The sequence below is a fragment of the Equus caballus genome, chromosome 16, assembly GCF_041296265.1.
Source record: "Equus caballus isolate H_3958 breed thoroughbred chromosome 16, TB-T2T, whole genome shotgun sequence".
In the NCBI taxonomy this organism is placed as follows: Eukaryota; Metazoa; Chordata; class Mammalia; order Perissodactyla; family Equidae; genus Equus; species Equus caballus.
The window spans coordinates 78,058,999-78,086,923 of NC_091699.1; the positions used below are offsets into that span (position 1 = coordinate 78,058,999).

The 27,925-nt window shown below is 41.0% G+C and overlaps 1 protein-coding gene across 1 annotated transcript in view; it reads left to right on the forward strand.

Moving 5' to 3' along the window:
• COL6A6 (collagen type VI alpha 6 chain) overlaps positions 1 to 27,925 on the forward strand; it is a 142,464-nt gene that overhangs the window by 36,528 nt on the left and 78,011 nt on the right. Inside the window, exons 2-11 of the mRNA XM_070236962.1 lie at positions 597 to 694; positions 3,048 to 3,644; positions 4,961 to 5,581; positions 6,695 to 7,255; positions 8,321 to 8,878; positions 11,123 to 11,698; positions 14,542 to 15,111; positions 22,301 to 22,644; positions 22,729 to 22,807; positions 26,833 to 26,987. Coding sequence (XP_070093063.1) covers positions 628 to 694; positions 3,048 to 3,644; positions 4,961 to 5,581; positions 6,695 to 7,255; positions 8,321 to 8,878; positions 11,123 to 11,698; positions 14,542 to 15,111; positions 22,301 to 22,644; positions 22,729 to 22,807; positions 26,833 to 26,987 — 4,128 coding nt within the window. The 5' untranslated portion in view covers positions 597 to 627. The remainder of the gene's footprint in view (positions 1 to 596; positions 695 to 3,047; positions 3,645 to 4,960; positions 5,582 to 6,694; positions 7,256 to 8,320; positions 8,879 to 11,122; positions 11,699 to 14,541; positions 15,112 to 22,300; positions 22,645 to 22,728; positions 22,808 to 26,832; positions 26,988 to 27,925) is intronic.

The following is a 27,925-nucleotide window of genomic DNA, read 5'->3' on the forward strand; positions in this document are numbered from 1 at the left end:
TCATTCTGAGGAGCAAGGCATTGTATGGAATATGGAACATCACTACTTATTTTTTTATGTCTTCTCTCAAAATTAAGGACAAAAGGAAATGGGTACCGTTCTAATTATGTAGGCAAATGAAAAAAAGTGAAATTTCGACCACATCTACAAATACTTATTGCTCAAGTATGAAACACACCTCCATGTTCATGATGGAGAAATTAACAGTCAACTCTTAGACTGTGTCCCAGCCGTGACCTCTGAATTGTCTTAGCAATGAGTGAACAGAGGATGACACTACAGTACAGGGGGAAATGACTAATAGGAACACATAATATTGTTGGAACTAGAATGCATCTGGCTACCTCCAGTGACAATCCAAAATATCATGTTTGTACAGGGTCCGGGGATCAGGAGAAACTTTTATGATTTTGTAAATGTCGGTGTTTCATTTTTCTCTAAGGTACTTCTCAGATCAGAAGGTCAGGGAACCTCAGAAATTCCATGTCCCCTGTTGTACCCAATTTTTTATGAATTTTGTGCCTTCTTATGTGTGAGTCTTCGTTCCCAAATAGTATCCACAATAATTTTAGATGTTTATGTTTTTCCCTTTTCAGATCTCAAGTTGGAGATTTTTCAGGTCATAATATGAAAATGCTGCTGAGTTTGCTCCTCATGATAATTTGTTCCCATGTTTCTGTGAACCAAGATTCTGGTAAGGAAAAAAAAAGTGGAAAGGATTATTTTCCTTAATTTTCATTATAGAAAATAGGTAACATATGAGTTTGACCTACTTCAAAATTAAGAATTTTGTTTTGCTTTGTTTTGATTTTCATGGTGGTAAGGGTGGGAGTGATAGCTCAATTTCTTTTTGATGTCACCCTGTGTTCTTTTGAAGATCATTTGTTTCTGGACCTTATCCTTTGTTAACGATAGAAAGATACGAGAGCTGTTATTTTGTCCTCAGTTTCAACCCTCTTTAGGTCTTCTGGGAGGTTGCATGAAAATTCTCTCTCTTAATATTAGGTTCAGGCCTGGAAAATTTGGAATGTCTCTTCTTAATTTGTTTGAGCCAAAACACTGTCTTGGTTAAGCATCCAGGTTTTGCTTCACTTTAAACTGTTTGTCTGCTTATCGTAAAGAAAGCACTTTTATCCTGAAGAGAAAGCTCTATAGTTGTCCACTGTCTGTCAGCAATCTGTGTCCAGTGGACTTGGAGTCAAAATCCAGGCCTACCCTTCGCTGCCTCTACCACCTCTTAAATAATTGGCTCTTATACTGGTCACTTCATGTCCAGGGCCACCTATGTTGGCTTTTACAGCTTTCTCAAGGACTCTGACCTTGGAAGCAAGTTTTCTGAAGAGAGAAACTAGACTTTGCTCTGAAAACACCTTCCTTTGAGGTCTCTATAGGCCTGATATTGAGCTTTTCAAAGAGAGGCAACGCTTTTCCCCCAATTGTCCCTGATTTACACATGGCTATGGGCCTTATCAGAACCTGAATCTACCACATGTACAAGTGTCTACATTTTCTTTGTCCACACAAGATGTGAGGGTTTAGCCGTGAATGTAAAGGCCACTTTTGGTCACAAGTCAAGCCATCCAGCAGGGCTCACCTGACAGTCCTTGTAGGCGTCCCAGTCTTCTATGGAGGAAGACGTTGATTCACACTCACTGACTTCTTCCCCTGAGATGCTGCAGGCTAAATGATCATCAAAGGAATCTCGAACTGGTTGAAATTAGATTATTTAGAAGATAAGAAGGAATGATTTTATCCACTACTCCTTGATCAGACTGCTATAAAGAGAATTAAATAACACGCAGGGTTACCAAAACTGGCTTCCTAGCACTCGTAGATAGGAAAAGATTGAAGTTATTTTAATTTAATTTGAATCATAACCATTGCATATCTCATAACCATTGCAGATATCAGAATCTCAGAGTGAGGAGGGACCTTAGGTATTTTCTAGTTGAATCTACTCATTTTAAAGGTGAGGAAACTGAGGCCCAAGTATATTGGGTGACTTGACAGAGCTGGTAGAGTTAGCTGATAACAGAGTCAGGATTTCCATTACTTGTTCAATTACCCTGTATTTTCTTAAACATACACCATCCAGACATTTCCCTCCCTTTCCTGGATAAGAAATGGATCTTATACCAAAGTGGTGAGAGCTCTGAATTCAAACCAGCAGGCCACCAATAAGTGACATTTTCTGCTTGAACCCAGTGATTGTCTGTCACATAAAAATGTAATTCTACATACCTAGCACTGAACCTAGCATTGAATGGAGCCTTAAAATTCAGCAAAGTATTGTATTCCTCTATAAAAATTGTATTTTTAATAGAAACTAAAACTATAATCCCTTTCCTAGCTTAAGGTATATGGTTTCTATCATATGTGAGAATAAATTTAAAATGCTCACTCATATAATTCATCCATTATAATGCTCACTTGTGATTCATCAAAACATATTATAAATAATTATAAAATAGATTAAGGCAACCCCATATTTCTATGACTTTTAGCTATTTTTAAACTTCATCAATTTGATGCCTTATAATACATAACTAATATGTTGTAATCAGATCACTCGTTGTTTTGCTTAAAAGGAAATCACAATGAAAGATAATCTTTCAGATTTCTCCATTCAAACAAATTTGAAACAGTTGGATTCTCAATTAAAAATTTTATCCTTTTATTATAAATTGAGGTCAAATTCTGAAAACAAACAAAAAGACACAGGGGGAAATTATGCACTAAGGGGATAAAAATCCAGGATGTTACTTCTCTAAGTTTACCTATTTCTGATTAACTAATTCCTTGCAAAGGTGATGCTTAATTTTGTGATCAGTTCAGATGAGAGGGTATATAAAAGAATCGGCCCAAGAAATAATATTTCTTTTCTTGAGAGAGTGTGTAATTTTAGGTTGTTGTTTTCGGTTTATTGGAAAGGTATTAAAAATACGAATAGAAGAGGAAAGTAAGTTTTTCCTCATGGTTGGCATTAAACATGGTGGTGAATTTCTAAAGTCTTTGCTTTGTTTTTATGTTTGTTTGTCGGTTTGAAGGCCCTGAGTACGCAGATTTGGTGTTTCTGGTGGACAGCTCTGATCACCTGGGGACTAAGTCCTTCCCTCTTGTGAAGATATTCATCACCAAACTGATCAGCAGTCTCCCCATAGAGGCCAACAAATACCGCGTGGCCCTGGCTCAGTACAGTGACAAATTCCACAGTGAATTCCAGCTGGGCACTTTCAAGAGCAGAAACCCCATGCTGAACCACCTCAGGAAGAATGTCAGCTTCACTGGTGGCTCCCTGCGCATAGGAAATGCCCTCCAGGAGGCTCACAGAACCTATTTCTCTGGACGTGCAAACAGTAGAGACAAAAAACAGTTCCCCCCGATTTTGGTGGTCCTGGCTTCAGCTGAGTCTGAGGATGACGTGGAAGAGGCTTCCAAGGCCCTGCGGAGAGACGGGGTGAGGATCATCTCCGTGGGGGTGCAGAAAGCTTCTGAGGAGAACCTGAAGGCCATGGCCACGGCTCAGTTTCATTTCAACCTTCGGACGGTCAGAGACCTCAGCATGTTTTCCCAAAACATGACGCAGATCATAAAGGATGCGGCTCAGTACAAGGAGGGAGCGGTCAATGATATTCTTGTAGAAGGTAGGCTTAACGATGATGATGAAATGCTTTTGAAAAATCAACATGGGGAAAGGCTTGAAACTCTGTGAACATCTCTTTCCCCAAAAGCCAGGCTGCATTTTCAGATGTTAAATATCCATGTGTTCAAAAGGGCCCAATGACTGCAGCCATTTTAAATCCAGTGAACTCCACAAGCATTGGTTTGCCATGTTGCACTTATCCATCTTACACATCACTTACAGGCTTCTTAGAATTCAGGGATGCCTTCTCCCTGCCACCCAGCTTACTTCAGCGCTATCTCCCTGGACTTTAGTTGCTATGTAGTTATATTACAGTTAATTTAAAAGGTAAATTTGTTCCTAAAGAAATCCTTGACCTCTGAAGCCACATAATGTGATCACAGGATGTTAATGCTAGAAACAACTTCACGTAGTCCAAACCCCCTATTCTGCAGAGAGGAACTTGCAGGCATCCTTAGAGGTGATGTGGCCTGGCCCAGGGCCAGCTGCAGTTTGAAGTCAGAGCTGGGTCAGGTCTCTCGATTCCCAGGCCCACGTCATTTCAGCCCCACGCTGCCTCTCTTTCTGCTGTTCTGTTTTAAATTACCTTCCCTGTGTTCTGCACCATCTCCAAACTGCTGTCCTGGTCTGTCCCTTGTACTATTCTGTTAACTAAGAAGAAGGGCCAAGAGTTTATGAAAATCATTCAAATGAGGGGCAGCAGTGAACTAGTAAAAACAATTTGCTCAAAGTGTACAAGTCAAAATAGGTAACATATGAAACGCACATTATTTCTGGTTCAGTTTGAATGACATGACGTTTATAATTGTCTGTTGATGATAGAGAATGCTTTTCTTCCAGTAACCTATGAAAATATGAATCCTATTATTCTAGCATCTCTCCCAAATAAAATAATGGAAAATGCAATTACTATTCCGTTAGCATCCCTTAGGAATATTTGAAGTATAGTTGCTTATTTTAGCAGAGATGATGCTTAAATGATGTTAATGTGATAGCAGCAGCTGCTATTCATTGAGTGCTTCTTATGTACCAGGCCCCGTGTTGAGCACATTATCTCATTTAATCCCCATAACAACCCTATGAGACAAATGGTACTATCTTCATTTTACAAGTGAGGAAATTGAAGCTGGGAGTTTACCTAAGATCCAATATTTGAACCAGGACCCTCTGATCTCTGCCTCATAATCATTTTGTAGAACTCCTTCCTTCTTTAAGTGCATAACCAAGCTCTGGTAGCGTTCTTCATGCCCTCTAATGCTGAGCAGAGATGCTGAACCTCCAGCTAAAATTGTGCTTGTTCATCCCTTGCCCTCACAGTTTGCCAAGGCCCTTCTGTGGCAGATGTTGTGTTCCTGTTGGATGTGTCGCTCAATGGCAGCCAGGAGAACTTCGACTATCTTAAAGAATTCCTAGAAGAAAGTGTATCTGCTCTTGACATAAAGGAAAATTGCATGAGAGTTGGCCTTGTGGCCTTCAGCAATGAGACAAAGGTGATAAATTCACTGAGCAGGGGCATAAATAAGTCAGAGGTTCTCCAGTATATACAGAACCTCTCTCCCCAGGCTGGGAACGCCTACACTGGAGCTGCCATCCGAAAGATCAGGAAGGAAGTTTTCAGTGCCCAGAATGGCAGTCGGAAGAATCAAGGGGTGCCCCAGATTGCTGTGCTGGTGACCCACAGACCATCGGAAGACAACGTGACCAAGGCGGCCGTCAACCTCCGGCGCCAGGGGGTGACCATCTTCACCATGGGCATAGAGGGGGCCAGCGACACCCAGCTGGAAAAGATAGCATCTCACCCCGCCGAGCAGTATGTCTCCAAACTGAAAAGCTTCTCTGACCTGGCCGCTCACAACCAGACGTTTCTGAAGAAGCTACGGAACCAAATAACACACACAGTCTCTGTCTTCTCTGAACGGACAGAAACGCTCAAATCCGGTAAAGTGTTTTGCTGAGAGAAGGATTATTGAGACCCTTTTTCTCTTTTCTTGTCTTTCAGGTATTTAGGTACAAAAGGGATTGGTGGGCTATGATGTGTGTTGGGAGAATAAGTTTCTAGTTTTTTACGTTAGCTTGAGCATATGAAGTGTAGGTTGAAGGAGAATAAAAGCCATTGAGGTGTTGGATGAGGAGAAGGGATTTCCCTTTTTATTTCCTCTTTCGTGCAGCTTTAATTGGATTCTACGATACTTATAAACACCCCAGAATACCATCCTTTGTTATTTTTCTCCCTTCACTTCTTTCTTTCTTTCCTTTGCCTCTCATGTTCGCCTGCTTTTTCCTTTCTTTCTTTTTGTACTTTTCTCTCCTTTCTCTTCTCCCATCATCTTCAAATTCCGATTTAGACAATAAATAGGAAGCATGATTTGGATTGAGGACCAAGTAATTAATTTGTTGTGTAGTACCATCTAGTATCTGAGTTTAGAGAGACAGAGAGCAATGTGTTTTATATATTTCATATACACACGTGTATGCTATTGAATATTTTATGTATGTGTATACATAGACATATATACATTCTTCAACAAATATTTATACCATGTTTACTATAAAAGTATCATTGTCCTACACAAATGAGGCTACTGACAATACCTCTAGTTTTGTTAATTGACCAGGAGTGGATGAGGAGTAAATAATTTGTTCAAAATTTCAGGAAAGAGAACTCATATATCCACAAGCCCAGTTAAACACCTTCTCTATTTCACAACACACCACTTGACCTTGTGCTGAGCAGTTTATTCACTAATGAGAGAAGTGACTTGTAAAAAGCATCTTCAAGTTTTCTTTCTTAGCCTTTTATTGTATTCAGATCTACCCTGACTCACAGCAGAGAATGATCCAAATAGTCTTAAACTGTCAGAAGCAATTCATTTGGCCCAACTGATGCGAAGATTTCCTCATTTTAAACTGGCAGACCATGTCTTTTAAGCCTGGAAGCTGTTTCCTATTTTTCTGTCTGAAGAGGCTCGTCTTTTTTATTCTTTCTATCTGCTTCCATTTCTTCTTCACATTTGCCCCAGTGCCACACTCAACTTTTTGTTTCCATTTTAGGTTGTGTAGACACTGAAGAAGCCGACATCTACCTGCTCATCGATGGCTCCGGGAGCACCCAGGCCACAGACTTCCACGAAATGAAGACCTTCCTGTCGGAGCTCGTAGGGATGTTCAACATCGCTCCCCAGAAGGTGCGATTTGGGGCCGTTCAGTACGCCGACAGCTGGGACTTGGAATTTGAGATCAATAAATACTCTAACAAGCACGATTTGGGAAAGGCCATTGAGAACATCAGGCAGATGGGAGGGAATACAAACACTGGAGCGGCCTTGAACTTCACACTGGGGCTGTTGCAAAAAGCAAAGAAGGAGCGCGGAAACAAAGTGCCATGTCATCTTGTTGTCCTGACGAATGGTGTGTCCAAGGATAGCATTGTGGAGCCCGCGAACAGACTGAGAGAAGAGCTCATCCACGTTTACGCCATCGGAGTCAGGGAGGCCAACCAGACACAACTGCGAGAAATCGCAGGCGAGGAAAAGAGGATGTACTATGTGCATGACTTTGACGCTTTGAAAGACATAAGAAACCAAGTGGTGCAAGAAATCTGTGCTCAAGAAGGTAGGAGAAATGGTGGCTTTACCTTTTCACTTCAGCGGACAAATTGCCTTCCTGCAATATTTGATACTGCTGGTTTAGAGAAACAAGATAAATTTCCAAGTTGAGATTTGTGAACCTGTGTAACTATGTTTGTTCTCCAGAACAAAACTAAGGGCCGATTATAGCATTGCTCTAGTTAATATGTGAAGATAATATTAAAGTTATTTGGAGGCACTCTCCCAAATAAGTATTAATTAGCTTCCTCCCACAAATCCCCACTAGGATAGATATGTGATTAGACACTGCATGTGTAATACAGTCAACAATTTCAGATTACAAGGAGTGCTTCAGGTTTACTTAAATTACTTTTTTAGGGGCCAGCCCCATCGCTGAGTGGTTAAGTTCATGCACTCTGCTTCAGCAGCCCAGGGTTTCTCCAGTTCGGATCTTGGGCACAGACATGGTACCACTCATCAAGCCATGTTGAAGCGGCGTCCCACATACCACAAACAGAGGGACCTACAACTGGAATATACAACTATGTAGTGGGGGGCTTTGGGAAGAAGAAGAAAAAAAAAACGATCGGCAACTGTTGTTAGCTCAGGTGCCAATCTTTAAATTACCTTTTTGTAAAACTTTTATGATATCTTGTAGAGCTAGATCAGTAGTATTCAACCAGGGATGATGTTGCCCCCTCAGGGGACACTTGGCAATGTCTAGAGACATTTTTGGTTGTTATAACTGGGGAAGTACTACTGGCATCTAACGGGTAGAAGTGAGGGATGCTGCTAAACATCCTATAGTATCCTACAGTGCATGGACTGCCCTCCACAATGAAAGTTATCTCGTCCAAAATGTCAGTAGTGCCGAGGTCGAGAAACCCTGAGTTATATATTAAAGCAAATTACTAAATAACAGATAGAATAGTCTCACTTTCTTTGTCTTCAATGCTTTATTTACCTGCTAACAATCCTTACCAAGCACACACTTAACTTCAGTATAGAATTATTCGTGTTTTGAATTTTCCTGTCCACTCGTTTTTACACAAAGCCAACTTGAATAAACATCTCACTTTCTCCCATGCAGCCTGCAAAGAGATGAAAGCTGACATCATGTTTCTGGTGGACAGTTCTGGCAGTATAGGTCCTGAAAACTTCAGCAAAATGAAAATATTTATGAAAAATCTGGTGAGCAAATCTCAGATTGGGGCAGATCGGGTGCAAATCGGTGTAGTCCAGTTCAGTCACGTCAATAAGGAAGAGTTTCAGCTCAACAGATACATGTCCCAAAGTGAAATTTCAGACGCGATAGACCGAATGGCTCACATTGGAGAAACCACGTTGACTGGTCATGCCCTGACCTTTGTGTCTCAGTACTTCAGCCCTGCCAAGGGGGCCCGGCCAAACGTCAGGAAGTTTCTCATCCTCATCACAGATGGTGAAGCTCAGGACATAGTCAAGGACCCAGCAGTAGCACTTCGGCAAGAAGGCATAATCATCTATTCTGTGGGGGTGTTTGGCTCCAACGTCACCCAGCTGGAGGAGATCAGCGGGAGGCCGGAGATGGTTTTTTATGTTGAGAATTTTGACATTCTACAGCACATTGAAGATGATCTTGTTTTTGGAATATGCAGCCCCCGTGAAGGTAGGCATGGGCATATCCACTAAGGAGACTATCCAAACACCACATGTCCATGTTAATCATTATTTCTTGAATTAAGTAGACTACTATTTGAATATTGTAAACATTTTGTTTAATTGAAATGTTTATCCTAGTGGCTTTTGAACTGAATACAAAATGCAACTTTCTTCCACAGAAGGTTGAATTAGACAGTAAGGAACAATTTTGACCCACCAAGATTCTTTCCCTTTTGTAGATAAAGAGTACTAGGGTGATGAATCTTCTATTTAAGAAAAGTAGTATCATACCAAGTCTTAGGTCTGGTTCCCGAGAAACAGAAGCTGAGTCAGGGGTTCTTGTGGAAGTCATTTATTGAGGAGGTGTTTCCAGAAGGGGGAAAGGAAGGCAGGACAGGGCATGGGTAGGAGCTAGGCGAGGATGTGGTCTCAGCTGGAGTCTAGCTTCAGCCAAATCCCAGGGGGAACTCTAGAGCATGAAGTACATCAGAGTTGGTTCCTCCTTGAGGCCAGGGGCCCAGCCTCATATAACCTGAGTCCCTGGGCTCCATGTGGGCTGCTGAGGCAGGCAGTAGAGGGGCATAACCTCCTGGGCAAGGTGGCCCCCCTTTGACCTAACATTCAACATATGCTTATTTTACAATTTTTAAAAATCCAGTACTTAAATAAAATGAGATAATGTTTGTAGAAACACTTTAATATTTATTAAATCCTATAAAGGAGGAATATAGTATGGGAACTTGAGTAATGGATGCTTCCAAGGAAGTAATAACATAGTCGCCATTCTCCTCCCATGAAACTGCAGAATAATGGAAGTGATAAAACGAAAGTTCAGCAAATACAAGGAACTGATTTATACTGTGATTCACGGGCCTTGGTGACAGAGGCATTCAGAAGAATCTCTGTGGATTTTAGATGGATCTAAAGGAGATGGATCTTAACGGAGTTTCGAGGAAAGAGAGGAACATGTCCTGCTATTCAAAGAACAGTTCTGTTCAACTCCCACTAGAAAGCTTCATGCTTGTGGTCTGTGTTTTGTGGAAAGAGGTGTCATCTGGATTGTATTTCCTGGTGATTCCACCCAGAACAAATCCGAATTCTTTCAAGGGTGCCAACACTAGCAATCTGGCCCCCGGGCCCGTGGGTCATCCAAGCAGGCTCCCCAGGGCAGAGAGAGGTAGTTTGTTTTTTTGTGGAACCAGCCTTTAGAGGATTTGGGAATTGAGAATTGGGTTTGTAACTTCCATACGCATGGCCTCTAGTTAGTGAGGTGAGTACATTTTCAATAACCCTGCCACACAGTAAGCAAGTAGCTGGCGCAAGAAGGAAATGTGGTAAGCTCTTGGAGGGGGTACTTTCTCACAATTCCGTTCCTCCAGAATGGGTGAGTTAACATTTAAAACATACCTTTCTAAGGCCTGTAGAGAGATTGTGCTATATAAGGACTAAACTATTAACCATCTTACAATTCCATTTCTCCTGAATGAATGAGTTCGAATTTGGAAGTCTGCACCTTTAGATAAAGTATGCTACACACACACGGATTAAGTAGTAATTGGGTCTTTCCTGCTTTACTTTTCCATGGCACTGACCCAAAGTTTTAAAAGTTAACAGGAACGTCATGCTAGGACGACTTAGTTGGGCCAAGTGTGAAATGGGTTTATTTCTATAATGAGGCCCAATAATGAAAATAGATAATGTTTCGAGAAAGTCAGAAAGGGAGAAAATGTAACCTTGAAAAGTCAGCCATCATATAACCATGAGAAAAATATACAGTGTTGCCAAATTCATTTCATTTGGTCATTTCCCCAAGGTTTATCTTAAGAGTAACACCGCGTGATCCCTGTGGCTTGGAAAAAGTCGACAAATTTGTATAAATGAAAGCACATGTTGAAGGAACCAGCTAGGCAGGAAAATTTCCACAGAATTGTGATTTTTTTTTTAGTCCAGAAGCATTTGAAATGGTTATTCCTCATGATCCTGTGATTGTTGCCTCCCCCTTCCTGCTGCCTACAATAGGCTTCACTTCACATCTGCATTATCCTATAAGCTCACCTAATTGAGGATTATTACATACTGGCAGCACAAATGTATGTGCATTGTGTCTGTTATCCAGGGAACAGACATTCTAATATACAGCTTGACCTCATGGAGAGGAGACACCAGTAATTAAAAAACAGGTCGGGGAGGGGTGTCTCCCATGATGTCCAAAGCTAACCTCATATGGTTTTTCTTTCTCCCCGTCTTTTAGAATGCAAGCGGATTGAAGTTTTAGACGTTGTATTTGTGATTGACAGCTCTGGAAGCATTGACTATGATGAATATAATATCATGAAGGACTTTATGACTGACTTGGTGAAAAAAGCCGATGTTGGCAAGAATCAGGTCCGGTTTGGGGCTCTGAAGTATGCTGATGACCCAGAAGTGCTATTCTATCTGGATACCCTTGGCACAAAGTGGGAGGTGATTTCCGTGCTCCAGAATGACCAGCCCATGGGGGGCAACACTTATACCGCTGAGGCACTAGCCTTCTCAGACCACATGTTCACCGAAGCCCGGGGCAGCCGCCTGCAGAGGGGCGTCCCCCAAGTCCTCATTGTGATCACTGATGGGGAATCGCATGATGCAGACAAGCTCAATGCCACAGCCAAGGCCTTGCGGGACAAAGGCATTCTTGTCCTGGCCGTGGGAATTGCTGGTGCCAATCCCGTGGAGCTGCTGGCCATGGCAGGATCGAGTGACAAGTACTTCTTCGTGGAGACTTTTGGAGGCCTAAAGGGGATATTTTCAGATGTGTCAGCTAGTGTGTGTAACTCTTCAAAAGTAGGTAAGATTTGTCAATTAAGTTTTTCTTAATTATCAGCACAGGTCCAAATGAGGGAGAAACCAAAGCAATAGCCTTCGGAAGCAAGTTCTCCAGAGAGGAGAGAAGAAGCGCTAATTGTTTCATAGAGCTTCCATGTTATAGAACCGCAGGGTTGGAAAGACCTCAAGGACATTTCATTTGGCCTCCTCCCCAAAGGGGAATACCTTCTACAACATGCCAACTCACTTCTGCCTAAACTCTTCTAGTGATGGGGAATTCACCATTTTTGTACAGTCTTTATTGAAACACAGATTTGTTTGCATGTCATTTCCTCCCACTGGTTCTTCTTCCTGCTCTTTACACAAATCAAATTTCGTCTCTTCCTCAGACCGAGCAATCATTGCCTGAAGTCTTCTCTCCTCCAGGCTAGAAGCCCCCAGTTCCTTCACCTATTTCTTTTATGGCACAAGCTTATTTAAAACATGGAGCCCAATATTAATCACTGTGTTCCAGCCTCAGATGTTTCCAGAGCAGAGGACAGTGAGATCTAGTTTGGCCTGGTTGCTGTATTTCTATTTCAGCAGCTGGAGATTGCATTGCCACATTTATTTGTGTGTGTATGTACATATGTATTCATCCATTCATTCAGGTGCCATTTTACGCCTTTGTTTCAAAGGGAGATTGTGATCAATGAAAATTCCTTAGTATTTTTATTAAGATGTGTTTTACTAAAAATAGTAAGCATTTTTATTACATGAATTGCTGTTCATCTAGGATTCCAACATCTTGGTGCAGTTCCTTTTAAAAGTTATTTAGCTTTTCTGGTTTTCATATATGCCTTGCCTCCTTAGAATGCAGCTACATATTATCTTTTTCTTTCACAAAACTAACAAAATTTGTCTAGGTCTTACTGAAAACTGGGACAAATCTCTTACCTTTGGTTGGCCAATGCCTGAAATTCTATCTGGCCTTTTCAAGTCCACTGTAGAAGGTGACATTGAGTTTTTATATTGAAAGTTCTCCCTTGAATAGAAAAACAGTACTTTATTTCCTTTATTTGAATCTGAAACAAATGAATTTAATGAGTTAACCAATTCCTGAAGGACCTATTTACCATATTTCTTTTTATTTCTTCCTTGCTCATCTTGACCACAGGAATCTCATATACTTTAATGTTTTCTGATGCTAAAATGAGAATTAATTAAGTTGGGTCAGTGGTGAAATCTGTGGGGAATTCAAGGAAACGATAATGGTTACCAGAAGGCTAAGGAACACACATGAGCATGTGCCAAGCATAACTCATTCATTGGCAATGGTCTTTCATATTTTTGTTTTGTATTTGCTGTGTTAATACAGGAGAAGCATGTCTAAACTGTACTGCATTGTTTGTCAAAAATATTTTTCTCAAGTAGATACTTTTGCCTGTATACACCAGAAAGGAGGCTGATAAAGAGAAAAACTGACTAAATATAGGCCAGAAGGCATGATTTTAAAACCTCAGTTTGCCTTAATAAACCAGAAAAGTGCTTACTGGCTCAACTGGCCAGAGGTGGCCAAGTCAATGATACAGACCATCTGTCTCTTTATTTGAATCCCTAAATGGATGTATGTTATTTTGTTTTTTCTTGCTATGCTACTACTATCACTAGGCTTTCTGGAAGGGTTAAGGCTAGATTGCAGGTGAGAACAAGTTTTCTGTAGCACCACCCCCAATTCTCTGGCATCTCGGAGAAGAAAATGGTGTGGAAATGATGTGGGGTCGGTGAGCCGAGGAGTCGAAAGAAAGATTTCTTGGACTGTCAAGATCTGGCAGTAGTGCTCTTTTATTTAGAGAATAGAATAGCATGGGGACAGGGCCCATGGGCAGGCAGGGCCGCTGCTGCTGCCCCCACTGGCATGGGGACAGGACTCATGGGCAGGCAGAGCTGGTGCGTAGGGACAGGACCCACGGGCAGTCAGAGCTCCTGCTGCTGCCCCGAGTTGAGGGTTAGGGCTAAATTTAAGGCATAGGTATGTGAGTCATCTCTTTACGAAGACAAAGGAAAGAACATGAAAAAAAGTTAAAATGGTATCAGTGCAGGTGGGGTCTGGTCATTGGGTGATCCCATGACTTTTAGACAAGAATCAAATCCGATTAAGTAAAGGTTAGAAAGGTTAGACGCCACCACCCTAAACCAGTTACATGAGATTGCCAGACAGCAACCAACTTTAAGTTCTTGCCTTCCCCATTAAGAGTTTCTAGGGACAAGGTCATCTCTCCTCTTCTTCCTGGTACAGAGAGGGAGGCACGTTTTACAGGTAGAGATTTACCTTACAAATGTAAATGTGTCCCAACAAGGGCAAGTTCCATTCCCCAGAGCCTCCTTTCCTGTCCCAGCCCATCAAAAGCAATCAGCCCAAAACAATCCTGATGCCAAAGAGACATATCCTGGGGTGGCCAATTTCAGGTCCCTACAAGGTCATCCCCCCTTCCTTCACAAACGCAAATGTCTCAAAAGGGCAAGCAAAATTCCAGTCCTCGGAGCCTGCTTCTTGTCTGCAGTTTTAAAAGTAACCAGCCTAAAAATCCTCATCATAAACCATTTTAAAATTAAGCAGCCTAAAAATCCTCATCAAGACCAAATGGAAAAGCCAAGAGAAACATAAAAGGCTGTGTGACCTCGTTCATGCCTAGTGCTGCCTTTATGAACTCATTGTTTTTATTTCCTCTTCAATCAATGTGACCACAGGGTGGCAAAAGATAAGAAACTACCTTCAGAAATATCACTTCTGTATAGCTGCAAACGTTTAATTAACTCTTGCTCGGTTAAAGAAGGAATAATGATCTGATTTTTTGTTGTTCTTCCCTTTCCTCTTGTTTGTAGATTGTGAAATTGGACAGATAGATCTTGTCTTCCTCATGGATGGTTCAAATAGCATTCATCCAGATGACTTCCAGAAGATGAAGGCATTCTTGGCATCCGTTGTTCAAGACTTTGATGTCACTGTCAACAGAGTGCGTATAGGAGCGGCCCAATTTAGCCATAACTATCAGCCAGAGTTTCCACTGGGAACTTTCATAGGCGAAGAGGAGATATCACTTCAGATTGAAAAGATCCAGCAGATCTTTGGATATACCCACATCGGCGCTGCGCTCCGGCGGGTGGGGCATTACTTCCGACCAGACATGGGCAGCCGGATAAATGCAGGTACCCCACAGGTGTTACTGGTTCTCACAGATGGCCAGTCCCAAGATGAGGTGGCTCAGGCCGCTGAGGACCTGAGACGCAAAGGGATCAACATTTACTCCGTGGGCATCGGGGATGTGGATGACCAGCAGCTCATTCAGATCACTGGGACGGCAGATAAAAAACTGACGGTTCATGACTTCGATGAACTGAGAAAGGTCAAGAAGAGGATAGTTCGCAACATCTGTACCACGGGGGGAGAGAGCAGTAAGTATTTCATGTGCCCTTCAGCTGCCATTTTACACTTTTGTTTCAAAGGGAGATTGCGGTCTATTAAAATTCCTTAGTATTCTCATTAAGATGCGTTTTTACTAAAAATGCTAAGTATTTTTATGAGATGAATTGCTGTTAATCCAGGATTCCAACATCTATCTTTCCCTGTCTTACTGACATTTTCTTCAAGCTCTGTTTACATCCCCTGGGGCTGGTGAAGAATTTAGATTTATGCCTCTGGCTTTCAGCTTGAACTTTTCACAGTTATCAAGTAATTTTTGTGACTTAGGGATTGAGAAACAGGACATCTGAGAGCTTATCTCTCTTTTCTCCCTGTCTCCTGGGAGCGCATGCCCCCTTTGTGAATGGAAATGCCTCGAGTTGAGAAGGTGTGTGAAAAAGGCCACTGTTTACAATCAGGTTGGGTTCAGAGGTTAGAGAACATGCCTCAAAGAAATAAACTATTTGCCAATTTTGGTTGCCTGGCAATGGGCCTGTCTAGTGCTGCATATTGGTACGTAAGGAACATCCCTGGAGGTTTATATCTCTATTATGAAACTTTACTGCAGAAATTAGTAAATGGCTTCTTACAAATTAGCACCTTTTGACATTTTTCCAGCAGGTGGAAGGGAAGGTCTTGCAGGAGGGATAACTTTTTGTATTTTTATAAAGGTGCCTGACAGCTTGGCTGTGGTTCTGTATAACTATCCACAGTAATCGTTAACCCTGTATTTCCACCAGGGAGAGGCAAGCTGCTTGGTTACTAAGAGGCAGCTCTGGAGCCAGGCAACCTGGCTACAAAGCCTCGCTCGGTGGCCATTTTTTCTTGGACAAGTTGCTTAACTTTTCTAAGTTTAATTTCCTCTTCTGTAAAATGTGAATGATAGCAGCACCTAGTTCAAAAGATCATTGTGAGGATTAAATGAGAAAATGGGTATTTAAACTTTCCTTTGAATAAGCATGACACCTGGCATGTAATTATAAAGTCACTTCATTTTCGTCTTCCACTGAACCATTAAATTTATTCATGGGGGCCGGCTATCCCCTTGCCCTTAGCCACCTTCAGGAAATAAGTGAACTTTTTTTTGGTGATTAATGTGTCCATCCAATGTAACTATTAAAACTTCAAACCTCATTCAGTGTTACTCTGCTTTCCCAGCCTGCCACAGGCTGCTCACCTGCCACAGAGAAGAGGCCACACGTGGTTGGCGTTTTACTCATTGTTTCCCACTTCTCACTTCTACTCTCTCCTCCCAGGCCCTGCCCCCTTCTTGCTAACGATGATTTCTGGCCTCTCCAGAATCGGCTGGGGAAGGGAAAAGAGCTAAAGAGGTACAGGAAAGTTCTTACTTGATGGTGCTTGTCAGGAATTGATTTTCTCTGACGATAGCCCATGTCTAAAGCTGGGTCCATTCATGGGTCCTTCAAAGGCTTCCCCTGCTTCCTCCCACCGTCTCCACCCGCCCAAAGCACATTTGTTGGGGGATCTCTCAACCATTGTTCCCTTGAGAAAGGTAAGATGTCCTCAATTCCAGATGTCCCCTTATGCCTTCTGCAGCCTCTGGACATCTGGTGTTGCCTCCAGCTTTATTCTGCCGTCTCTTTGCCCTTCCAGGTAACCTTCTTGGACAGGAGATCAGAAGAACCCACAACAGCTCTTTCTTATGAGTGGCCATATCAGCCCCATGGGAAACAATAACATGTCAATTGCCCCAATAAACAGTGGAAGTTATGGCCCCCCAGTGTGGCCACCTCTCCTTTGCAGAGAGTACAGCTTGCCATCCTGTGTCTTATTCCTTAGAATTCCTAGGCTTGGGTCATCTCCAAGTCATCTCTTTAAAGCTCTTCTTGCCTGGCTTAAAGAGGAAATTGCCACCTCTCCTTGTATGTGTGTGTATGTGTGCACATGGTGGGAGAGCTCACAGCACATAAACCATTCTCTCCAAAATGCTCTTCTAAACTCTGGGCTCAAACCTGTTATAAGACCCGATGTGCAGGCTGAAGTTTAAGAATCCTATAATTGATTGGGGACTACTGTCTTTATAAATCCCGCTTCAGGATCTCCTCATGTTTTGGAATGTGTCCGGTGAGCTCAGCCAAAGCTTCCACATTAATTTCCTATTTCACATGAAATACCCATTTCCAATTATTAGGGAAAAATTATTTTGGAACCATCTAGTCTCTGCTTGAGAGAGCGAAAGAAAACCACGTGGAAAGTGAAAACCAGGAGTATGCACTCCAAGTAGGGAGTGAGTTATCTTTAAAGGAAAGAGCCATGAATGTAAAAATAAATAAGTAAATCAGGAAAGTACGCTGTAGTGAGATAAACTCGAAGTCGTTACTGCAGCAAGCAAGAATGTGAGGCCTTTGTAGCCAAGCCATGGGCTGAGGACAGATGAGGCTGGAATGAACACTGATAAACCTTCAAAGGCCTGTGCAGATATATTAGAGGATGCAAGTTCTTCTTAAACTCTGAACCCCCAAGTCAAAGAAATCAGACAATAGCTTGGTGGGGTTCAAAGAAAACCAGACTTAGAGCCTGAACATCAAGCTTTGTTTCTTATTAAAATATACATCACTTTGGAGAAGTCACTATCCTTTCTTCGTTTTCCCATTTGTAAAGTTGCGTCATCTCTGAGTTTCTCTGATTCTACATTATGACTCAACATGTGTGAAAGGAAGGTCAGCTGTGTGGAGATACGAAGGAAGTGACTAAGAATACTTCTTGAGCATCTATGAAGGGTCGAGCCTGGTACTCTAAGCATTTTAAATGTGTTATCTCATTAAATTCTTCCCAAATCCTGTGTGGTTTGTATTTTTATTCCCATTTATAAATGAGGAAACTGGGGCTCAAAAGAATATTGATAACCTGGCCCAGAGGATACAGGAAGTGACAGAATCTTGAAACCAAAGTCTGTCTGACTCCAACCCATTTATTGGTTAAATCATGCTGCCTATTTTAGGATGCCTATTTAGCATGTCTAGGTTATCTGATGCTGATGTTATAAAGAGCTAGTGTCTAAGTGTTGTGCTTCATGAATTAATAGCTGGGACTTAGTAAGAAATCATGGGTTTGTATCTTGACATTGTTCCCGCGGCTGCTGCTCCCTGTGGAAACCACTTGCTGCTAAGCTAGCACTGCCCACGTCACAAGCTGGTGGCAGAACTAGTAACCTATCACACTGGCTACCCAGGAAGTGGTCAAATAAGGTAGTTCAGCGTATGGACTCCAGACAAGCTTGGGTCTGAATCTCCAATGTGAGATCCACAGTAATAAGGGTGAGACCTCAGGCCAGTTGCTCTAAGACACAGTGTCTCTTCTGCAAAATGAATATTAGAAGAGTTTCTCCTTATTCTGTTTCCTGAAGACATGTGAGCTAATGAATGGACAGTGTGCGGTAAACGTTCAATGAGTATTAGTTCCCATCATAGAGTGTTGCAGAGGGCACCTTGAGGCATCTTATAGATGCAAATGTATGCAGTGATGGGATCAGTTCACAGGAGGACAATTTACCAAGTTCTTTGGCTTAGGAACTTAAATATTTTAACAACGTTTCAGAGCTATGTTCAACTTTAATGTGTCCACATACACCAAATTCCTCTAAGTAACTAAACTGCAAAGTCTTTCTTACCTCATTTATGCTTGTTTTCCTGGTTTTTCTTTGAGCCTGGCTACTCCGAGCACCCAGAGGAGACTTCAGGCAGTTTTCAGGATAGGGAAGTCCTGCCTTTTTTGGCATGGAGCTATGATTAGAGAGCAAAAGAATGAAGAGCACCTCTCATCTTATGCATCATCACGGATAGATGAATCAAAAAGGAGAGGAGGCAAAAGCACAGTCTGGTTAGGACGAAGTAAGAGAGACCCTCAGGATTTGATTTAAGGAATGTGAGAAATATAAGGGGAAAAAATGGATGGTCATTTTAAGCTTTTCTTGACAAGGATCTCTGTATGTTCCTGTCTCAACCAGGTTCTCTAGAAAATAGAGCTCAAAACAAAGTTTATGTGCTAATACTTTAGGGGGAGTACAATCCCAGGGAAGCAAGGGTGGGTGGAAGGGAAGCCATACAGGAAAGAAGGGAAAGTAAATATGAGACGGTATGTTACCGAGCTAGCTACAGCTCCTTGAGAAGACATAACCAGTACGTTGGTCAGGCAGAACCTTACCAAGGAAGCCATATAGAACCACTGTATAGACCAGTCCATCGGGGAAATACACAAGGGGATTAATCTTCTGATTCCTTCTCAACTACTGCCTCTCATTGGTCAGAGTTGGCCACGTGGAGAGTTAACTCTCCCACCCTATTGCATCGTGTTATTCAGCCCTTTAGGGGAAACCAGATACAGGACCCATAGTGCAATGTATCTGAGGCTGGAAGTAGTGGAAGGAGCTGGAACTCCCATGAGTTCAGTTGGGTTGGATGTGGGCACAAGAGTCATTGTGACCCCACTGCAGTGAGCATGATAGAGGCTATGTCAAAGCCTGGTCCACCCCACCACAGCGTTGGGAGACCAGACAATGGTGGCAGCTGAAGCTGTCCACTGGACAAATGTCTAGGTCCTGGGGGAGGGGGGCGGGGAGGGGGCGGGAGGATCCAAGTAAATCCAGGAGGTATATAAACTAGGTTTCTTATGGTATCTAACTATATTTTCTAGATCATTCTTTCTCTTTTTTCATCTAAGATACCCCTTCTTTCAAAGGCCCCAAACAATTTTCTGTTCTATCCCAGCTAATAACTGCCGACAGCCTGACATTCCTCTTTGAAGTATTTTCTCAAGAAATCTGTCTTCCAATCCTATTAATATACCCTACCTTCTTGCCTTCTTGACAGTATTTGTTGATACTAAGGATCTGCCATCATCAACTCCAGTTAAGGACTTTCTTTGTAAGTCAGATAATTAAAATCATCTTTTGGGCCTGGCAGGGAACCATGAGACTCTGTCTAGTCCAATCCACTCTGTTCTTTTGTATTTTTATCTTGAAATGTACAATCTCCTTATTTTTATAGACAAGAAATTAATGCCCAGAGAGGTTAAGAGGTTTGCCAGAAGTTATTTAGCAGCCACAGTGTCAGGACTGCTGCGTGACTAACACCAAACTCTATGCCTCCCCCTCCAGGCTTCCCGACTGCTGTTTGCGAGGACTGGGCAGAGGCTCAGAACACTAGTTTGACTTCTTTTTCTCACCCTCTATTGTTCATTATTTCTCTTTGGAAATCCAAGTTATTCATATTTTCTTGTTTAATCATTCATCATTTCTCTTTGGAAATCTGATTGTAGCTTTCTCCCCAGCTCAATTCCAAAGCTAGCCCTGCTTCTCGTTAACTTTGAAGGGCTCCTGATTGCAGGGCAGCTGTCTCTGTAGGGTTAGCAAGGCCATCACGTGAGAGCCGCTTGGTTAATATGGCCTCGTCTTTCTAATTGTACCTAGACACGTGGCTGTGAACTCCGGACTTGTTCCCCAAATTCCATTCCTTTGATCAGATTATTAGGGAATCATTTGTCAATTTGCAGTAGTTAAATAAACACAGGAAACTTATTTCCTAGAGTTTTTGCTTTCAGTAGTCTAGACAAAAAGGTAAAATACTCGATTTTTATAGGACACAGTTTCCAGGATCACTCAGTGTCATTTTAGCATTTCTGCCAGTGGTTGTTTTTTCACAAGAGATTGTTTTCCTTAAAGGCAGTAACGTATTTTGGTTACTGAATGGTTTTCTGTTTAGGGGTTAAAAGAATATTCATCCAAGAATGAAACTTTCCATCTCAAGATAGAAATGAAAGGATGTAGGTTCAAGAAGAATTTTGGAAAGGACATATTCTGATGCTTCCTTCTGACTAATTTCTGTCTCTTCATTACATTTTCTTAATATCAGAGAAGAGATTTTCCAATAAAGTAAATATGGTAAAATAAGACCCACCTTTTCAGATTTTTTGATAACCTTGATTTACCTTGAATCTCCTGGTGAAAACTGATTATCAAATAAGTCTCTTTTTTTCTCTTACCCAACTCTTTTCTCATTAAAAATGAATCAAGATATTGGCCCTTATTTTGAGAATCAAAACTGACATTTTGCTCTCAAAGACTTGCAATGTCCAACTGATCAGTGTCTCTTGAGGTAGTGTAAGCGGCCACACAACAAATATGTGAAAAACTGCTTATCTAAACAAAGTAAATTAAAAATAAACTTTCCTCCCCCTTATTTTACCAAGCAAGCAATATGTATTGAATTTACTAGAAAAGGTCGAAGTTTTTAGCCAACCTAAAATTTCTTGAAAGAACAGTGTATATGTCACATGACTTTGTCCTTCTCTAATTATCTGCCATTTAGGAGGCTTAGCTTAAAATATCAAGCCCCTTCTAGTCTCTCCAATGCTTAAATGTCCCTGGAGTTAATAAGGATAAGAATGAAGCGCTTTAAATGCAAATAACTCTTAGTATTTCTTGAACCCCCAAATGGCAGTGGCTTTGGCTTCTGCGGGGCTGAGCTCTGAAGGCAGCGCCATCTTTGACAAGGTTGAATATGGGTAATTTGGTGCCCAGTTTCTTCACTTGTAGGACTTAAATTAAGTAAGATCTCAAAGGATCTCCTGAATTTTTTATTTTTTATTTTTCTTCTCACTTTTTCTTTTCTGAATGGATGTTAGAAGAGAAAAGAGGAATTAGAGATTCTTTCTACAAAGATAAATCATCAAAACCCTTCCTTTAGATAAGGCTTTTGTGATTTATTTTTTTCTAAATGACTTTCTCCATTCAAATGTTTTTATATTTCCCTTATAATTATTATAATTTAATGTTTGTTGAATGACTGAAACTGATTAAGTAGTATGATATGAATTTCCTATTTTAGACTATTAACATTTCCACAATATATTTTAGGGATGTTTAAATGATTCTACATGGCTTTTCCCATGGCCACAATAAAATCTGTCAGAACTTTAATTGTTATAAAATCATCTAAACTTTATACCAACTAAAAATAGAATAATACTATACGCTTATAATTTTATTGGTTATAAAAGAGTGGTTCTTAGCATCTTCCATTATTTGCTCATGCTCTTCCTTATTTCCCAACTTATAACTGAAATAGAAATAAGAATTTCAAGTCCCTTGATTCAGACTTAGAATCCAAGTCAAATAAAGGTATTTGTTAATCTAATAAAATATGCTTTTCCCTTGAATCCTAGATTGTTTTGTGGACGTTGTAGTGGGATTTGACATCGCAACTCAGAAGAGTGGGCAGACTTTTCTTGAAGGTCAGTCTTGGATGGAAACTTACCTTCAACACATCTTACGTGCCATCAGCTCCCTCAATGGGGTAAGCTGTGAGGTGGGCACAGAGACTCAGGTTAGTGTGGCTTTTCAAGTGACCAATGCTATGGAAAAATATTCCCCCAAGTTTGAGATCTATAGTGAAAACATACTGAACAGCTTGAAGGATATAACGGTTAAAGGACCATCTCTTCTCAACGCCAACCTCTTGAGTTCTCTATGGGACGCATTTCAGAATAAATCGGCCGCTCGAGGAAAGGTAACTTGGTTTTATTTTATTTGTTGGTCTATAGTTGCAATGACCTTCTTTTTACTCATTTTTCTTTTTTGAACACTTTCCTAGGTGGTTCTCTTGTTTTCAGATGGATTGGATGATGATATTGAAAAACTCGAACAAAAATCTGATGAACTTAGAAAAGAAGGTACTGAGCATGGGGGATGAGTAGGAAAAGAGTGTTTATTAATTTTATAATCTCAGAATTCAATTCTGGCTCTTTAAGTTTCCAGGCACTCAAATAACCCTGAATTCGCCAACCTCTCCACTTTGTATGCACTTGACAGAGCAAATGAGCTCTCAGAACATTTTGGCATCTACTTTTTTTCTCACGCCCTGTGTGTATGAAACAGTACTGAATACAATGTCCTATTCTTTCTATCATATTACTGTATTTCTTCTTTCTAAGCTTTCCCGGAGAATGTGCCTGTCTCCCCAGCCTGCGTTATCTAATCTTACTACTTCTTCAGTGTCAGCAGGAGCAAACTGTGTTATTTCTCCTTGACCAAGAAATAGGAGAGTTGGATTATTCTCTTCTAACACTCAGAATTTCCAGAGTTGCAAGCAAACTTGTTGGACAAGTTTACTCATGTTTTGGGACTCTCTAATCAGTTCCTTCCTTCAGACCACAGATGGACCAACCATGGTGTTGATGAGTTTTTAAAGCTCTGGCACCAGGCTTTTGGCTTCAGGAACTAACGCCCTGTCTGACTTATTGTCAGTTCTTACTAAAATATGAATCAGTGGAAGAAAAATGCAACCACATGTTCTGGTTTGACTAAGAATAGAAATACTTCCCTGTAAGTGAATGTTATTGGTGCCCCACCCGGACCCCCTTTTCCAGTCAGCTTCCCCCATGCTCCAGGTGCTGTGAGTGTTGACTGCTAATAACTCACAGGTTCCCGTCTCTCTGAGGAATTTCCCTTGGCCAATGGAATCTGCCTCACCTGGAAGGTTACTCCCTACCCCACCCCTGGGCAGCAGGTAGAGTACAAATAGTTGAATCTTTGCCTCAAAGTGGCACCAGTTCTGTGGTTTAATTTATGCTCCAGAGTTCCCCATGGGGTCAGGCTGAAGCTAACCTCCAACTGAAACACCGTCTTGCTCAGCTCCTGCCCCCGCCCTGTGCTGCTTCCCTCACTCCCTTTCTTCTGAGAGTGCTTCCTCAATAAATTGTGCTCATCCACATCGCTCTCGAAGACTCTGCTTCTAGGGAACCTGCCATAAATATCTGCCTCCTAGGTTACCTATCAGAGGCTGACTGGATTTTGGCTTTTCTGTTTGGTTCTCTCTCCTCAATCTTAAACAAATTACAAAGTTCACTGGATTTACAGCTGGAAAGCAAGGATTTTTATTTTGCCTTTTATTTACTAAAGCTGCTTTCTCTTTATTCTATGAAGTCTTGGCCTTTTTTAATGATCCATAGTGTAGAGATTAGTGCAGACTGAGAACAAGACCCTAGACTGTTTAGTTTGGGTGGGTAGGAGTTTTTTGATTTCAACTTTGCTTTTGTAGGGCAAAGATGTATCTCTTGCAGACAACATTAGAGTTTTCTCCAGGAAGTTTCTCTTGGAACACCCAGATTTCTAAGACCAGTCCTCTTTCTTCCACCTACCAAAGGAAAACTAGTAAATGAGTTTCAATTTCAGAAGCTTGATTTCGAATATCCTCAGAAATTCAAAATCTTTGAATGAAAGAGATAAAGGAATGATGACCATAATGTTCTTTGCAAAGTATCAAATGGCTCTCAATATGGACAAGGAGAACCTCTAGCTCTGGATTCCCATATTTAAACATATACGATTTCAGGTGTTGCTGGGCCGTGTGATCTGTTCACCTAGGAGAGCCTCCCCAACTTGAGGCCAGATGTCTATATATGTAAACTGTGCAATCACCACAGAACAACAAGAGACCGGGAGAAACGGATCCACAGTGGTCGACGTTGCCTTATAATTAATCCCTGTGCATTGGGGTTTGGATTGGTTTCTTAATTTTTTTAAATCTAATATTCTAGAGTCTACCCAGTGATTCTTTATTCTCCCAATTTTTGAAATCTTTTCTTCCTTAATTTTTAGGAATTTAAGACACTGTGTTTAAGATCATATGACTCATTTATTGGATAATTCTGAAAGGAACAGGACTGGAGGCCCCCATCCTGAGAAAAGCAGTTATAAATATAAATATAAAGCAGTTATAAATATAAATATAAATATAAATATAAATATAAATAATAGTTGTGTGCATATTTCTTTCAAATCAACAATCCCATGGTTCTCATAACTCTTACATTTTTACACTTCCTGGAACTTTTAAGAAAAATCAGATGTGAGATTTTTTTCCCTTAGAAATAAGCCTATACTAACAACCCATTAGCTTGCCTTCTCTTGATCATTAAACTCCAGTTGATGGGCTCCACATTCCTCATTGCCTATCCCAGCCCACTCCACCATCCATTTCCTCCCCCTCCTTCTAATTCTTAGAAGACTGACTAACTGTCCTGGTTTCCCTGAGACAAGCCAGAGGCTGTCAGCACTAAAACCAAGAAAGTCCAGGCAAACAAGGGTGAGCTGGTCACCCGATTCTTTGCTGTTTCTTCCTTTATTCCACTTCAGCCAACCATTCTGTTCTCCTCTCCTAGAACCCAAGCCTCCCCTATGTCCCTGGAACTTTATTCTCTTCATTGTCCTCTTCCTCTCATTCAAAATCATTCATTCAAAATCATATATAAACTTGTATAAGAAGGCATTCTTCATTCAGCCAAGTCCTTGAACATTTCTTTATCTGTTCTAGGTCGTTGGTTTCCAAGTCCCATCCAAAGAATTCTTCACTCATCCGTAATAAAATGAGAAAACATGCCAGTGCAGTCAGGTTTCATAAAGCCAGATTTATTCCATGTCCTTAGTAGAGTTTTGTTATTAAAATGTCCTTTGAGTGTAGGCTTTGGAATCGGGCTGTCTTGATGAAAACCTAAAAATGTCACTTGAGCCAGTCATTTAACCTCTCCAAGCCTCAGTTTGCTTGTCTGTAAAATAGAGCTACAATTGCACATTCCTATACGGTTGTATTTGTATCTTATGAATAAGATAACGCAAGCAAAACACTTAACCAACTTCCAGGCACATAGTACCTATTAATAAATGAGAGCACAGTTGTTGCTATGGTTACCTCTACCATAACGATTGCCAGATTTATTCCTACCATCATTTAATGTTCTTGCTTTGCAAAATAAGTCAACCCTCTATTAGTCACTAAAAGTTTTCTTTGAAATATTGTGATCTATAAAAATCCCAAAGCCTATGAGCCACAGCTCTGGATGAATCTGTGTCATTTGTTTCCAATTGCCTGACAAGAGCTCTCTTTCTGTCTTTTGCCACCTATAAGTCCAACTGGGCTGTCAATTCTTTTTTTCTCCTGAGCAAAATTCGCCATGAGCTAGCATCTATTGCCAATCATCTTCTTTGTGCTTGAGGAAGATTCACCCTGAGCTAACATCTGTGCCAGTCTTCCTCTATTTTGTTTGTGGGTCGCTGCCACAACATGGCTGCAGATGAGTTGTGTAGGTCTCCACCCAGGAACCGAACCTGGGTCACCGAAGTGGAGCATGCCAAACTTAACCAGTAGGCCACAGGGCCGACCCCTGGATTGTCAATTCTTTGTGAGGTCATTTAGAGCTGTGCTTCTCAAACTTTAATGTGTGTGCAGATCACCTGGGGGTTTTATTAAAATACAGATTCTTATTCCATAGGTCTGGGATGGGAACTGAGATTCTGTATTTCTGATAAACTTCCAGGTGATGCCAGTGTTGCTGCTCCAAGGATCCCCCTTTGAGTGGCAAAACTTGCTTTCTTAATCTATGAATTCCTGTGTACTCTAGCATGCTCTGTGGACCTTCTTAAACTCACTGTCTCACTTCAGATCATCAGGGAACTGGAAGTTCTATTATAATTTCCCCAGTCTCCAATTTAATTAGTTTTGAAAAAGGTAATTCTTTTTGTTCTCTGATTATAGTCTTGTCAGTTGTTAGTTTTGCGTTGTTCGGTTGGGGGAAGTGGACAATAAAATGAGTGTTTCTCTTGCAACTGTTTTCTTAGAATGACAATTTAAATACAGATGCAAAAATATTAAAATAATCAAACCCATCTCACCTGGAGAATTTTAAACTGTGTTGGGTAGGCCTGAATGCCCTTGTAACTGTTGCTCTGGATGGAGCCCCTGACTCGGGTGACCTGGCTGATCTTCTCTACATTGAATTTGGGAAAGGATTTGAGTACAGGACCCAGCTCAGTATTGGAATGAGGGATCTTGGGAGCCGACTGTCAAAGCATCTGGTAAGTTATTGAGAAAAGGCTGTTGAGTTTAAATGTTCTATTTGTTTTGTATATAGGTGTAATACCTATGCTTATGAATTTGATCTAATCTGTTTGCGAGCAAAGAAAGCCTTTTCTGAATTTAGTGAACAGCATAAATAGGGGCGTGTTTTGAAAAAAATGTAATATAGTAGAGATATGTCAACACATATTTAATTTATATACTTGGCAAAAAAAGAAGAAGGAAGGAGAAATTAAAAAGCACCTATAATCCTGCCTGAATTGCAGTCGATGAACATTAAGTGCCAAAGAAAATCTGAGATCTAAGGGTAAATTGGCTGCTCCCTCAGCCAGCCAGTTTTCACATCCCTTGCGGATCCTACGTGTCACAGCTCACCACACTGAGTATGATTCTAGTGTTTAAGATATGTATTTTCCCTGCAACATGACCTGTAAATGAGAGCCAATTACGTTTAGAGTTCAATTAAAGAAACAGCAATCCATTCCAGTGTTGGAAGAAAAACCAGTGACGTGACAATGGACCTCATATGTCGTACTTTATGAGCAACCAAAAGATTTTTAAAGGTTGTCTTGACCAACTGAGATTCTCGCCTCATGATGTATTTTTAGAACCTAACACCTGTATGACACGCATCTCAATCATATTTCCTTCAGAAACATACCAGAATTCAAACTAGAGTGGTGAAGTGTTACCATGTTATGTGGCACTACTTTCACCGTAATAAATGGCTAATAATTGGTAATTTGCTTATAATTTATAAAAATCTATAATCAGCATATCAGGACACTTTCCAATAAAGTGCTAGCTCCTGCTATTTTCTACCTGTAGAATTTTTATATAAATAGATGTTTGAACACAGTTTGTTCAGTGTAGTAATTACGTAAAAATAATTACTTAAAGAATATGGAAGTTGTTGGAATTCCTTTCTCTGTGGGAA